This window comes from Pyrus communis, chromosome 11 (assembly GCF_963583255.1).
Source record: "Pyrus communis chromosome 11, drPyrComm1.1, whole genome shotgun sequence".
Classification (NCBI taxonomy): domain Eukaryota; kingdom Viridiplantae; phylum Streptophyta; class Magnoliopsida; order Rosales; family Rosaceae; genus Pyrus; species Pyrus communis.
Window position 1 is genome coordinate 21026601 of NC_084813.1, and position 14371 is coordinate 21040971.

Consider the following 14371-nt stretch of genomic DNA (forward strand, 5'->3'; position numbering starts at 1 on the left):
ATCATCTTGAATATGGACTAGGATTCTCCTCCTAATCTCCTTCATTTCCTTCCCCTCCTTTCATACTTCTCTCTTTATCTTTCTCTTTCTATAAAAAGTTAACACAAGATGTTAACATAGTTTAATCGTAACCGTTCAAATAGGAGGAGAGATTTGGAGATGAGAGAATTCAAAGATATTGCCTTCATGGATCTTCTCTAGCGGCACTCCTTGGTGGTTAGCAGCTTTTAAAGTGCTTTTTGCACTATTTGGTAAAATTATGGGAGTGCTCATAAGGCGAGTGGCTTGTCTACCCCAATTTTATGTTGATTCATTTGGTTCATTGGTTTGTCTTCTAGGTGGTGGCAACTCAGCAGTCGTCGAGTAGTTGATATGGTGGAGGCGGCTGCTTGCTTTTTTCAATTCTAGGTTTTTAGCTTTTGTGTTAGTATAGGTAGTCTCTTTTGAGCCTATTTCATTGTAGTTTCTTCATGTGGAGTTCGGCTTTGCTTGACAGTTTTGGACTCTCTCTTTCAATCATCCTCATTTTTGTATTAGCTTTTTCTTTTAATGAAATTTAACAAAAAAAAAAAGGGTAAATTACATTTTACCCCATCAGGTTTGGGATCAATTACAACCTTATACAATATCTTTAAAATCCGTTAAGTGATGACGTGGCAAATATAAGATCCACATTTGTGCTGACGTGGTTGCCAAATTTGTGTCACGTGGCAAAAATTATGCATTTAAAAGATAAGCATTTATCCTATTAAAAAAAATTAAAAACCCTAAAACCCATCTTCCCCGACCCACCTCCCTTTCCTCCGCTCTCTTCACCTCCCCTCCCCTCCCTTCTCTCCCCAAATCAACCATTTCCTTCCCTCTACCAGTCCCCATTCACCACCCTACATTTTCTTTCTTTATTAATTTCGAAAAAAATATCAGCAAAAAAAAAAAAAAAAAAAGGCATCCAAAATTTGCCTTCACTTGTTGGCATATCTGGAAAGCAATGTGTAACTTTCTGTTTAATCACTCTCCTATTAATCCTTCCCAAGTTCTTCTTGCCATTCCACTTCCATAGGCGTGTTCCTCAGAGTGACGGAAGCTCATCCTCTTTCCTCCTCGCCTATCACCATGGGAGAAGTTCTGGCAGCTCGGTGGTCTCCTCCTCCATTTCATTTCCTCAAGGTAAATGTGGATGCTAGCTGGTCTGCATCATCTCTTACTGGTTTTGTTGGGGTTGTCATCAGATATGAGAGGGATTTGTTTGTGGATGTAGTCTAGTCTGAGGTTCAGGCTACGAATGCAACCACGGCTGAAGCTGTGGCTATTTTAAGAAGGTGTCAATTGGTTGCCTTTTTAAGGCATCGTAGAATCATCAATGAGTCTGATTCGAAGGACATCATTTCCTCTTTATCTACTTCATCGGACAATGGCAGATGGGAGGCCTTCCTTACCTTAACGGTTGCTCAGCGGTTAGGGAAGTCCTTTCAGGACTGTAGCTGGTCTTGGATTTCAAGGTTAGCCAATATGACGGTGGTGTTTGAAATGGTATCAGGCATGTTGTTTTGGTTGATAAAGATTGAAACTTTGAATAATGGTTTGAAGAAATTTTGTGTTTGTTTTTCTAGAGAGAAACGGAAGAGCAAAAGTCAGTCTGTATATTTCTTATCTCAAAAGACAAATTACAAAGACTATATCTTTCCACAGCTGGTCTAAAAACCAGATCCTACATATAGGGACCTAGTACTCCTCTCCAACCATTAATGGTTATCGGAGGATATCATCCATCCACTTGGAAGAAGATGAGAATGCTCAGTACAATTAAAAGATAAAAACACCGGCTGTAATCTTTCTAAAACTAGAAAAAGAAACTAGCCGTTGAATTTAAAAAGCTCATTCTAATTTTAGTAAGGTCTTCATTTCTTCACACTTTTCTGCTTCCTTTTGATTTCATCTACAGGATTACCTTCTGCAGGTTAACTCTAAAGCTAGGAGGCAGCTTAATTCTCAACAGCCTCTCCTAAGCTGCTTACTGGCTTCACTCCTAACTTCATCCTCAAGTAATTGAATCGATCTTTAGGCAAAGCTTTTGTAAGTATATCTGCCAACTGTTCTTCACTCCTGCAATATACCACATCAATGGATCCTTGCTGCAATGCTTCCCGAATAAAATGATATTTCCTGTTTATATGTCTGGTTCTCTAATGAAAGACTGGATTTTTGACCATCGATATTGCTGACATGTTGTCACAAAACAATGGTGTTGCTTCAGTTTGCATTTCACCAAAATCATCCAACACAAATCTTAGCCAGATAGCTTGAGCTGTTGCCTCAGCTACTGAGATATACTCAGCTTCTGCAGTTGACAAAGCAACTGTGTTTTGTTTCACTGAGGCCCATGAGAATATACCACTTCCAAAACTGAATGCATATCCTGATGTGCTTCTACTGTCATCTTCACTGCCAGCCCAATCTGAGTCACAAAATCCAATAAAAACAGCATCCTTGTCCCTCGTGAATTCAATGCCATAGCTGAGAGTACCTTGAATATATTTGAGAACTCTTTTAGCTATTCCCAAGTGCTTCTTCGTGGGACCATGCATGAATCTAGATAACAAACTGGATGCATACATTATATCAGGCCTGGTTGCAGTTAAGTATAACAGGCTGCCAACAATCTTCCTAAACAAACCTTCATCAGCCAGCTCACTTCCATCAACTTTCTTTAGTTTCTCACCAGTGGGTAGGGGAATTGTCACTGACTTACAATCCTCTAGGCCAAACTTTACAAGTAAGGACTTTGCATACTTGCTTTGATGAATGAACACCCTTTTATCAGTTTGTAGAACTCTCATTCCCAAGAAATGATGTAAAAGTCCTAAATCTGTCATCTCATACTTCTGCATCATGTCTCTTTTAAACTCACTGAGTAATGCATTACTGCTTTCAGTATAAACTATATCATCAATATATATAGAGACAATGATCAGCTTTCCTTCTTCATCAGTTCTGGTATATAAGGTGGCCTCATTGGTGCTTCTTTTAAAATTGCAACTAGTGAGATAAGTGCCAATCTCACTGTACCAGGCTCTAGGAGCCTGCTTCAAACCATAGAGGGCCTTCTTTAACTTATAGACCTTATGACTTGCATTTTCCACTTCAAAACCCTCTGGTTGTTCAGTGTAAACCTCCTCCTCAAGTACTCCATTCAAGAAGGCTGACTTAACATCTAATTGGAACAACTTCCAACCCTTTTGTGCTGCAAGTGCAATCAGGGTTCTAATTGTATCTAACCTTGCCACTAGGGCAAAGGTTTCATTATAGTCAATACCAGGTTTCTGAGCATACCCTTTTGCCACAAGCCTAGCCTTGTGTTTTTGAACTGTTCCATCCAGATTCAACTTAGTTTTGAACAACCATTTGACTCCTATGACTGGTTTGTCTCCGGGCCTTTCCACCAGTTCCCAAGTTCCATTCTTCTCAATAGTTTCAATCTCAGCATTCATTGCTTCCTTCCATGCTTTGTCTTCAATAGCTTCATGATAAGTTTCAGGTTCAATAATGGTCATATGACATCTTGCATAAATGTCCTCCAAACTTCGCAACTTTACTGGTGTATTGCTTGGTGATGACTCTTGACTGGTACTGCCAGTGTTGCTTCTAGAAACATGTTCATCATCTGAGACTAATTGAATGGGATTTGAATAGTCAATGCTTTGAGTTTCATGAGAGAATTCTTCTGTTTCAGTTATCTCAGAATTTTCATTTCCAAAAATGAGAGGCATGTAGACTGTTTCAACCTGCTTGCTTTCCCAATTCCAGGATTTGTTCTCATCAAATACAACACTTCTTGAGAGTATAATCTTCTCAGTTTGAAGATTATAGATCCTGTAGCCTTTCTCACAACTGCCATAACCCATAAAGATTCCCTTGCTTGCTTTGCCATCAAATTTCTGTCTAATATTTGATGGAATGTGACTGTAACAAATGCTTCCAAACACCTTCAGGTGTTTTACACCTGGTTTTCTTCCTGTGAAGGCTTCAAATGGAGTCTTGCCCTTCACTGAGGTTGTAAGACACCTATTCTGCAAGTATACTGCAGTTGCAACTGCTTCAGCCCAAAAAACCACAAGGATGTTCTTCTCAGCCATCATTGATCTTGCCATTTCACCAATGGTTCTATTTCTTCTCTCATCCACTCCATTTTGTTGAGGGGAATATGCAACTGTTAATTGCCTCTCCATTCCAGTGTTAGAACAGAAATCTAAGAATTCATGAGAGGTATATTCACCTCCTCTGTCACTTCTCAGCTTCTTAAGCTTGAAACCACTTTGTAGCTCCACAAAGACTTTAAATTTTTTAAACACATTGAACACATCAGATTTGTTCCTGAGGAAATACACCCAACACATTCTTGAGAAATCATCAATGAATGTGATGAAGTACCTGTTGCCACCAATAGATTCATTCTGCATTGGTCCACAGACATCAGTGTGCACCAGTTCTAGTGGATGACTTGCTCTCCACACTTTTTCTTTATCAAATGGTTCTCTGTGCATCTTCCCAGAAACACAACTCTCACATATTTCCTTCATTTCCGATAATTCAGGCAAACCAAGCACCATTTGTGTTTGCTGCATTTTCTTCATGCTAGTAAAATTCAAGTGACCCAATCTTTTATGCCAAACCCATGGATCTTCTTGTATTGCTGATTTCCTTGCCACTGAGTTGACAGATTCCATGGACAATGGAAAACATCTATTTCCAGTCATTGCAACTTTAGCAACAACATTATCAAGACTACTATCATCACATATTAATGCATAGTTTCCTCCAAACAGAATGTAGTACCCATGCTCCATCATTTGCCCTATGCTCAGTAGGTTTTCATCTAATCCAGGAACTAGCAGCACTTCATTTATGTTTTCATCTAATCCAGGAACTAGCAGCACTTCATTTATGTATCTTTTCCCTTTTCATGTCTCAACTACAAGTGTCCCTTTTCCTGTAGCTTGAACAAGGTCTCCAGTGCCCATTTTTACTTTGCAGGTCACTGACTTATCAAGATTGATCAATAAGGACTCTTGAGAGGTCATGTGATTGCTACATGCGCTGTCCACAAACCACACAGATTTGCTTGATGCAATTGAACTTGCATGACACGCATAGAACATTGTTCCTGTGACTGCATCTTCTTCTTTTGCACAGTGTGCAACCTGTTTACCATTGTCACAATCCTTATATCTGCATCTTCCACACTTGGGTTTTCCTTTATATCTGCATATACCAAAATGGTATTTGTCACATACTTGACATAGCGGTTTCACATTTCCTTGGCTGCCACTTGATTGCCTGTTGTGTGCAGTAAATTTGTTGTTCCAGCCACTACCACTGCCATTATTCCAGCTGTTTTGAGACCAGTTCTTACCCTTCTTATACTGACCCCATTTTGGGTTTGTCTTATACTGAGACCCTTTGACACTTCCAGTCCCATTTCCATTTCCTTCGACTTTAAGGCTACTGAAAGCTCTCTCAGTACCTGTATATTTCTCTCTTTCCTCATGCAAGTCTTCTCATTTATCATAGACTTTCACTGAAGCTAAGACTTCCTCAACTCTAATAGTGTCTAGATCTCTGGTTTCTTCAATGATTGACACTATGGACTTATATCTCCTACTTAGACTCATCAACAGCTTTTGAACAATTCTTTTCTCTGTTACATCTTCTCCTAGAGATTTCAAGTTGTTTACTATCTCAAAGAACCGAGCCAGGTAGTCATCCAGAGATTCAACATCATTCATCCTTAGATATTCAAAATCAGCTCTAATGGCTTGTAATTTCACAGCTCTTACCTTTTTGTCTCCTCTGAACTCTCTTCTCAGGATTTCCCAAGCACCCTTTGCAGTATTCTCATTTCGGATTCTGGGAAAAAGTTCATCAGTGATTGCTCCTTGAATGAGGCTTAGAGCTTTGGCATTCTTGATCTTTTCCTCCTTTGAAACAACTGGTCTTTCAACTGGAATGTGCTCTGACTCGCTTTCTCCTTCTTCCTCAGAGATTTCCTCTCTGGAAGTTTGTTGTCCAGCAAGACCAACTTCAACCACATCCCATAGATCGTAGGCTATGAGAATGGTTTCCATTTTTACAGCCCAAAAATCGTAGTTTGAGCCATTAAATTGTGGTGTTCGTAAATCACCACCGGAGGAGCTTGATCCAGCCATCTTCTCAGGCAGCACCACTCAAATGGTTATAAAGGTACCACCTTTAAGGTTTTTTTTTTTTTTTTTTTTTTTTCGGAGATGGATCTCTCTGACAATATCACGCCCTTTCTTCGGAATCAGACCCGGAGCTCTGATACCATGTTTGAAATGGTATCAGGCATGTTGTTGTGGTTGATAAAGATTGAAACTTTGAATAATGGTTTGAAGAAATTTTGTGTTTGTTTTTCTAGAGAGAAACGGAAGAGCAAAAGTCAGTCTGTATATTTCTTATCTCAAAAGACAAATTACAAAGACTATATCTTTCCACAGCTGGTCTAAAAACCAGATACTACATATAGGGACCTAGTACTCCTCTCCGGCCATTAATGGTTATCGGAGGATATCATCCATCCACTTGGAAGAAGATGAGATTGCTCAGTACAATTAAAAGATAAAAACACCAGCTGTAATCTTTCTAAAACTAGAAAAAGAAACTAGCCGTTGAATTTAAAAAGCTCCTTCTAATTTTAGTAAGGTCTTCATTTCTTCACACTTTTCTGCTTCCTTTTGATTTCATCTGCAGGATTACCTTCTCCAGGTTAACTCTAAAGCTAGGAGGCAGCTTAATTCTCAACAGGTGGATACTTTGGCGTTGCGCAAAAGTACGGATATGTGCAACACCACTTGGGTCTGCAGACCCCCATCTTCGTTGGTACATGTCCTCAATAAGGATGGCTTACCTTGTTCCCCTTGATGTCTGGTGGCAGTTGATGGGGTGACACTTGAATCAAGTTCTTGTGTCTTTCTTCTTATCCCTTTCACTACTTTGTTTTGCTGCTCTGTTCTCTGTTGGTCTTGGTGTAGACTTTCTTTGTAGCTGTTTGGCATCTTTGCCATGGTAATACATCTCCAGTTTCCATATTTAAAAAAAAAAAAAAAAAAAAGGAAAAAGAAAAAGAAAGAGGTAAAATGTAATTTATCTAAAAATAAAAATATAACAGTTAAATTATACGTAACATTATCACACCTCTTTTTACTTCTCACACACCTTTCTAATTTTCGGCCGTCGAATCAGATGAATTGAAGATGATCAACAGACAGAAATTAACAAGAACATATGATAAGTAAAAAAACATGTGTGAATGGGACACTCCAACATTAAATTATACGCAAAGATCGCTAACATTTTCCCGTTGTTTAACAGGAAATAAAACGCCTTGCTGACAGAGAAAGAAAACCGAAACTCAGCAAACTGCGATGGAGCCAACAAATGAAAACCCTACCACCGCAATCACGAATCGAAACCTAAACGATCTCCCTGACGAGATCCTCATCCACATCCTCACCTTCCTCCCCACACTAAACTCCGTCGAAACCTCCCTCATCTCCCAGAAATGGCGGCCCCTCTGGTCTCGCGTCCCCTCCCTCGACTTCAACTACCAACTCTTCCCGCCGCACGAGCATCCCTCCCATACCTCCCAGTTCTACGTCGAGTTCGTCGACCGCGCTCTGATTTCCCGCCTTAATTATCCCCTCCACACTTTCCGGCTCTCTTTCCTTTACGACGAACACTACCGCTCCACTGTCGACTCTTGGGTGCGATCTGCCGTCGCCCGCCTCCGCGCTCGGAAGCTCTTTCTCGACTTCTTCATCGAAACCGATGTTCATGACGAGGAGAAACCCCCGTACGATTTCCCTTTCTATGTTCTGAGAGATGGGTGTGTTGAGAAATTATCGCTCACAAGCTGTTATCTTACTCTGCCGGCGAAATTGTCCACCATGCAGTTCCGGTCGATTCGATTCATCTGTTTCAATCACGTTTACTTGGAGGACCAGGCCGTGAAGGATTTGTTATCTGCTTGCCCCAATTTGGAGGTTTTGGAAATTAACAGCTGTTTGGGGCCCCATCATCTGGAGATATGCAGCACAAGTCTTAAAAGGCTAATACTTGAATTTGGGTATATCCCAAAGAAGAAGCAGACGTTATTGGTTGATTGCCCGAAGCTTTGTTCGATCAGTATTGATAGTTGTGAGTTTGAAGAGTGTGTACTAAAGAATGCTTCTTCTTTGGTTGAGTTTCATGTTGATTTTCCGCATCGAATTGATAGGTCGTATCGTCCTTGGAGTAATGTTGTTAGGCTGCTCGAACAAGCACCAAATGTTAAGCATCTTAATGTGCAAAATTGGTGGTTCAAGGTAATCTTTTGACTTGTTTCTCATATATATCGTTGTGGAAATTATGCCAATATATGTAGCTATCTGGTTGGTTTTTGAAGTATGTGTAAGGGTTCTCATAGAAAGGCATAGTTTTGGTGTTTTTCGGCCAAGGATATGCAGCCGTGCACTTGTGAATGTAACTGTGTCTTTTAGGAATTGAAAGAGAAAATAACATGAGAGAATGTAAGGCTTTCGTAGCTTATCGTTGAATCTTGGAATCGGAAGAAAGATGGAAGGGGTAATTAGCTATTCAGGTCTGCTCATTACTACAGGGGTTGGTCTATACATGGGAATTGATTAGTTTTTAATTTATACAAATTGGTCATGGATTGTTCTCCCAGAAAATTTGTCGACTCTTATATGTCCTATCGTTTTGTTTTTTGTAGCTTAGTATGCATTTCTTATGCCAATATTCTTGGTTTGATAAAACTAGATATTCTCCATTTACGTTTCTTCACTAAGCATAGTGATGTGAGTGGTGATAAATGACATCGGGAAGAAAATTGAACTTCCGATCACTCTGGTTGCTCCACCTAATTGCTTGTGGCAACAAGTTATTAAAACATTTTTGGGTATGGAGTTCTCATTCAAAATGTATCAATGAGATGTTTTAACTTAATGACATTGCACAAAAGTGTTTTGGAAAATTGAAGTCGAACTACCAACATAAGGTCCTGTCTATTGTTTCTTATCCAAGAAGACTACCTTGATTATCACTCATTCTAAGAAGCAGAATTAAGTTATAATTAACCACTGGTGCATAGTTGTCTCTCCTGGAGATTGCGTTTTTCAGATCATCCCTCGGAACTAATTATCTTAAAATTGTGTGTCCGGAAATAAGATCTGGTAGCCGCCTGTCTTACTAACCAGCCATGTGATTCTGTGCTAGACAGGCTTTAATCGCTTTCTTACTCTGTCCGCTTCATTGCTGTGGGGTTTGTGGACTTGGGGGGTTTTCAAATTTCATTTTTTACCGCTTAACCTACTGGTTCTTAGAGGGATTATGTTGTCGAACATCTTCTGATATTCGTAATTGTTTCCTTTGCATGTGCCCTCAGTTTCTGACATCAAAGAATACTTTTCCCGAAAGTTTTATTCTCCACAATCTGAAGCTGTTGGTGCTGCGAACTGGGTTTACCCAATATGATCTTGTTGGCATGGCTGCACTGCTTAAACTTTGTCCCAATCTTGAGACACTGATTCTAGAATATCCTTTCAAAATGGAGAAAGACGTGAGTACTTTTACACACAGAATTATAGCAATGCTTGATGTTACTTATCATTCTATTTTATGTTTCGTGCTGCATATCTAAAATTTGATGTTCTAATTTCCAGGAGAGTTTACCAGAAGAGCTCTTAAAGAAACCAGTTCATTTCAGCATGCCGAGTCTCAAGCAAGTTAAAATGAAAGCGTATAACGGACGAAAAAAACAAGGTAGTTTTGTGAAAACCTTGATGAAGCAAGGAGTTGTCCTGGAAAAGATTGTCCTCCTTCTCGACCAAGTTGGCCAGAACGAACCGCTTCCTCCGATAATTCTAAATAGAAATGTTTCACAAGCTTGGGAGATAGTCACAGAACCAAATAGTGGATAGACTATGAGGTTTAAATGGGGAATGCAAAACCCTGGAGCTCTGAGGCCTTCAACTTTAAACTTTCAACTGCTGTTTTCGTATATTGAATTAGACTTTTGGATTGAGCTCTGTAATTAGATTTCTATGACATTGACTGGGACTGCATTTTCTTGTTCTTGTATATATGAAGAGTTTGCAGCATGTTTTATGAGCAAATTAAGTTGCTGAAACATATAAATCTCAATACTAAATTGCAGCATATAATTTGGGAAAGGTTTTTAACTAAAATGGTCCATGAATTGACACAACTTCTTACTCTTGTCCTTAAGATTTGAATTCAATAGAAGTGGTTTGTTAACCATCGATCATTTAATCACCCTGCACGTCCGTTGTTTTGAAGTTTTCACCTCAAAAACTCACAGAGGTATGCTATCCGCATATTTTTGTTTTTTTTTTTTTTTACTTTTCACACACTCCTTATTAATTTATATTCCTTGATCTTGTTCAATTCATCTGATCTGATTATTGAAAATTAAAAAGGTGTGAGAAGTAAAGTCATACCAGATGGTGACATGCACGTGATTTAAAGCTGTACTAATATTTGACGACAAGATGGATGAAATTTTATCGAATATAATGGCCGTACCCGTATTTGACGGTAAAGAGAATGAAATGTCATCGAATTGGACAATTGAGAAGTTAATTGGGAAGTTAATTGGTTTATTTCCAAATAGTCAAGGTGAATTTACCCGAAATGTAATTAGGTGACGGTTTCAACTGGGTAACAATTTACCCAGAAAAGAAAAATCGATTTGGAGGTCAGTATCAGAGACTTGGCAAAATGCTCTGCCGATTGCAGAAGCAAAAATTAAATGAAATCGAGGATGGAGGAGACGAGCAGTGAAGCCCCAAACACTCGAAACCTAAACGATCTTCCGGAGGAGCTCCTCCTCCACATCCTCTCCCTCCTCCCCACATTGGACTCCGTCCAAACCTCCCTCATCTCTCGCAAATGGCGCCCCCTCTGGTCCCGCGTCCCCTCCCTCAACTTCAACTACCAACTCTTCCCGCCGTACGAGCCGCCGCTGGACACCCGCCAGTTCTACGCCGAGTTCATCGATCGCGTCCTCATTTCCCGCCCCAATTCCCCCGTCCACACTTTCCGCCTCTCTTTCATCTACCACCATTACTACGCCTCCCACGTCGACTCCTGGCTCCGATCCGCCGTCACCAACCTCCGCGCTCGGGAGCTCTACCTCCACTTCTTCATCGACCTTAATTTTTACAATGACGAAAGCCAGAACCACATCTATGATTTCCGTTTCTCTCTTCTTAGAAATGGGTGTGTTGAGAAATTGATCCTCATGCGTTGTGATCTTACTCTGCCGGCGAAATTGTCCACCATGCGGTTCGGGTCGATTCGGTTCATCTGTTTCGATCACGTTTATTTGGAGGACCCGGCCGTGAAGGATCTGTTATGTGCTTGCCCCAATATGGAGGTTTTGGAAATTAACGGCTGTTTGGGGCCTCACCATTTGGAGATATGCAGCACAAGTCTTAAAGGGCTAATACTTGAATTTGGGTATATCACAGAGAAGAAGCAGACGTTATTGGTTGATTGCCCGAAGCTTTGTTCGATCAGTATTCATAGTTGTGACTTTGAAGAGTGTGTACTTAAGAATGCTTCTTCTTTGGTTGAGTTTCATGTTGATTTTCTGCATCAAATTGATAAATCGTATCGTCCTTGGAGTAATGTTGTTAGGCTACTCGAACAAGCACCAAATGTTAAGCATCTTAATGTGCAAAATTGGTGGTTCAAGGTAATCTTTTGACTTGTTTCTTATATATATCATTGTGGAATTATGCCATATATATATATATGTATATATGTATATATGTAGCTATCTGGTTGGTTTTTGAAGTATGTGTAAGGGTTCTCGGTGTTTTTCGGCCAAGGATATGCAGCCGTGCACTTGTGAATGTAACTGTGTCTTTTAGGAATTGAAAGAGAAAATAATATGAGAGAATGTAAGGCTTTCGTAGCTTATCGTTGAATCTTGGAATCGGAAGAAAGATGGAAGGGTAATTAACTATTCAGGTCTGCTCGTTACTACAGGGGTTGGTCTATACAGAGGAATTGATTAGTTTTTAATTTACACAAATTGGTCATGGATTGTTCTCCCAGAGAATTTGTCGACTATTATATGTCCTGTTGTTTTGTTTTTTGTAGCTTAGTATGCATTTCTCGTGCCAATGTTTTTGGTTTTTGATAAAACTAGATATCCTCCATTTACGTTTCTTCACCAAGCATAGTGATGTTTGTTGTGATAAATGACATTGGGAAGAAAATTGAACTTCCGATCACTCTGGTTGCTCCACCTAATTGCTTGTGGCAACAAGTTATTAAAACATTATTGGGTATGGAGTTCTCATTCAAAATGTATCAATGAGATGTTTTAACTTAATGACATTGCACAAAAGTGTTTTGGAAAATTGAAGTCGAGCTACCAACATAAGGTCCTGTCTATTGTTTCTTATCCAAGAAGACTACCCTGATTATCACTCATTCTAAGAAGCAGAATTAAGTTATAATTAACCACTGGTGCATAGTTGTCTCTCCTGGAGATTGCGTTTTTCAGATCATCCCTCGGAACTAATTATCTTAAAATTGTGTTTCTAGAAATAAGATCTGGTAGCCTGTCTTACTAACCAGCCATGTGATTCTGTGCTAGACAGGCTTTAATAGCTTTCTTACTCTGTCCGCTTCATTGCTGTGGGGTTAACCTTTGCGGACTAGGGGGGTTTTCAAATTTCATTTTTTACCGCTTAACCTACTGGTTCTTAGAGGGATTATGTTGTCGAACATCTTCTGATATTCGTAATTGTTTCCTTTGCATGTGCCCTCAGTTTCTGACATCAAAGAATACTTTTCCCGAAAGTTTTGTTCTCCACAATCTGAAGCTGTTGGTGCTGCGAACTGGGTTTACCCGATATGATCGCGTTGGCATGGCTGCACTGCTTAAACTTTGTGCCAATCTCGAGACACTGATTCTAGAATCCCCTTTCAAGATGGAGAAAGATGTGAGTACTTTCACATACAGAATTATCGCAATGCTTGATGTTATTTATCATCCTATTTTACGTTTTGTGCTGCATATCTAAAATTTGATGTTCTAAATTCCAGGAGAGTTTACCAGAAGAGATCTTAAAGAAACCAGTTCATTTGAGCATGCCAAGTCTCAAGCAAGTTAAAATGAAAGCGTTTAACGGACAAAAAAGACAAGGTAGTTTTGTGAAAATCTTGCTGAGGCAAGGAGTTGTCCTGGAAAAGATTGTACTTCTTCCCGACGAAGTTGGCCAGGACGAACCGCTTCCTCCGATAATTCTAAATAGAAAGGTTTCACAAGCTTGGGAGTTAGTCACAGAACCAAATAGTGGATAGACTATGAGGTTTAAATGGGGAATGCAAAATCCTGGAGCTCTGAGACCTTCAACTTTCAACTTTCAACTGCTGTTTTCGGATATTGAATTAGACTTTTGGATTGAGCTCTCTAATTATATTTATATGAGTGCATTGACTGAGACTGCATTTTCTTGTTCTTGTATATATGAAGAGTTTGCAGCATGTTTTATGAGCAAATCAAGTTGCTGAAACATATAAATCTCATTACTAAATTGCATTATATAATGGGAGTTTTAATAAAACATTCATAGTACTGTTTACTTTTAACGTTAAGGACATTTTTACTTTAAAAAGTCACTCTTAGTGTTATTCACTTACAACATTTTTTTGTCCTTTTGATTAAACTCAAAGTGGTCCATGAGATTGACACAACTTCTAACTCTAGTCATTGAGATTTGAATTCAATAGAATTGCTTTGTTCACCATCAATCATTTTAATCACCCTGCATCTCCATTGTTTTTAAGTTTTCACCTCAAAAAATTATAGGGGTATGTTACCCACACATTTCTTTTTACTTTTCACACACCCCTTGTTAATTTATATCCTTGATCTTATTCAATTCATCCGATCTGACTGTTGAAAATTAAAAAGACGTGTGAGAAGTAAAAAAGAGTGTAGATAGCACACCCGAAATCAAATAGTATGGCTACAATACTTCAGAGTATGGCATGCACGTGATTTAAAGTCGTATCAGTATTTGATGAAATGATGGATAAAATTTTATTGAATGTGATGGTCGTACCAGTATTTGATAGTAAAAAGAATGAAATTTCATCGAATCTGATGATGAGATGAGGAGTTAATTGGTTTATTTTCAAATAGTCAAGGTGAATTTACCTGGAATGTAATTAGGTGACAGTTTCAACTGGGTAATAATTCAAGGGTAAAATGGCAGTTTACCCAAAAATGAAAAACCGATTTGGAAATCACTATCAG

General features: G+C 39.2%; 3 protein-coding genes across 3 annotated transcripts; 2 read left to right on the forward strand and 1 right to left on the reverse strand.

The window, feature by feature from the left end:
• Window positions 1–4958: 4958 nt before the first annotated feature.
• Window positions 4959–6203, reverse strand: LOC137709185 (uncharacterized). Its single transcript, XM_068448293.1, has 2 exons — window positions 5660–6203; window positions 4959–5551 (listed from the first exon to the last, which is right to left on the reverse strand). Exons 1-2 carry the CDS (start codon window positions 6201–6203, stop codon window positions 4959–4961), a joined length of 1137 nt encoding a protein of 378 aa, XP_068304394.1.
• A 1175-nt stretch (window positions 6204–7378) lies between these two features.
• On the forward strand, window positions 7379–10222 carry LOC137709389 (F-box/LRR-repeat protein At3g26922-like). Its single transcript, XM_068448481.1, has 3 exons — window positions 7379–8378; window positions 9458–9631; window positions 9735–10222. The coding sequence occupies exons 1-3, from the start codon at window positions 7440–7442 to the stop codon at window positions 9990–9992; spliced, it is 1371 nt and encodes a 456-aa protein (XP_068304582.1). The 5' UTR covers window positions 7379–7439; the 3' UTR covers window positions 9993–10222.
• Window positions 10223–10778: 556 nt separating this feature from the next.
• Window positions 10779–13682, forward strand: LOC137709390 (F-box/LRR-repeat protein At3g26922-like). Its single transcript, XM_068448482.1, has 3 exons — window positions 10779–11791; window positions 12879–13052; window positions 13156–13682. The coding sequence occupies exons 1-3, from the start codon at window positions 10844–10846 to the stop codon at window positions 13411–13413; spliced, it is 1380 nt and encodes a 459-aa protein (XP_068304583.1). The 5' UTR covers window positions 10779–10843; the 3' UTR covers window positions 13414–13682.
• The last annotated feature ends 689 nt before the right edge of the window (window positions 13683–14371 follow it).

Excerpts from the sequence above, each read along its gene's own strand:
- LOC137709185 (XM_068448293.1), bottom strand. The coding sequence starts at position 6,203 with ATGGCTGGATCAAGCTCCTCCGGTGGTGATTTACGAACACCACAATTT. Across the intron at positions 5,552-5,659 it reads AAAGCTGTTGATGAGTCTAA|ACTTGCATGAGGAAAGAGAG; the intron begins GTAGGAGATATA and ends ATAAATGAGAAG.
- LOC137709389 (XM_068448481.1), top strand. The coding sequence starts at position 7,440 with ATGGAGCCAACAAATGAAAACCCTACCACCGCAATCACGAATCGAAAC. Across the intron at positions 8,379-9,457 it reads TGCAAAATTGGTGGTTCAAG|TTTCTGACATCAAAGAATAC; the intron begins GTAATCTTTTGA and ends ATGTGCCCTCAG. Across the intron at positions 9,632-9,734 it reads CTTTCAAAATGGAGAAAGAC|GAGAGTTTACCAGAAGAGCT; the intron begins GTGAGTACTTTT and ends TCTAATTTCCAG.
- LOC137709390 (XM_068448482.1), top strand. The coding sequence starts at position 10,844 with ATGAAATCGAGGATGGAGGAGACGAGCAGTGAAGCCCCAAACACTCGA. Across the intron at positions 11,792-12,878 it reads TGCAAAATTGGTGGTTCAAG|TTTCTGACATCAAAGAATAC; the intron begins GTAATCTTTTGA and ends ATGTGCCCTCAG. Across the intron at positions 13,053-13,155 it reads CTTTCAAGATGGAGAAAGAT|GAGAGTTTACCAGAAGAGAT; the intron begins GTGAGTACTTTC and ends TCTAAATTCCAG.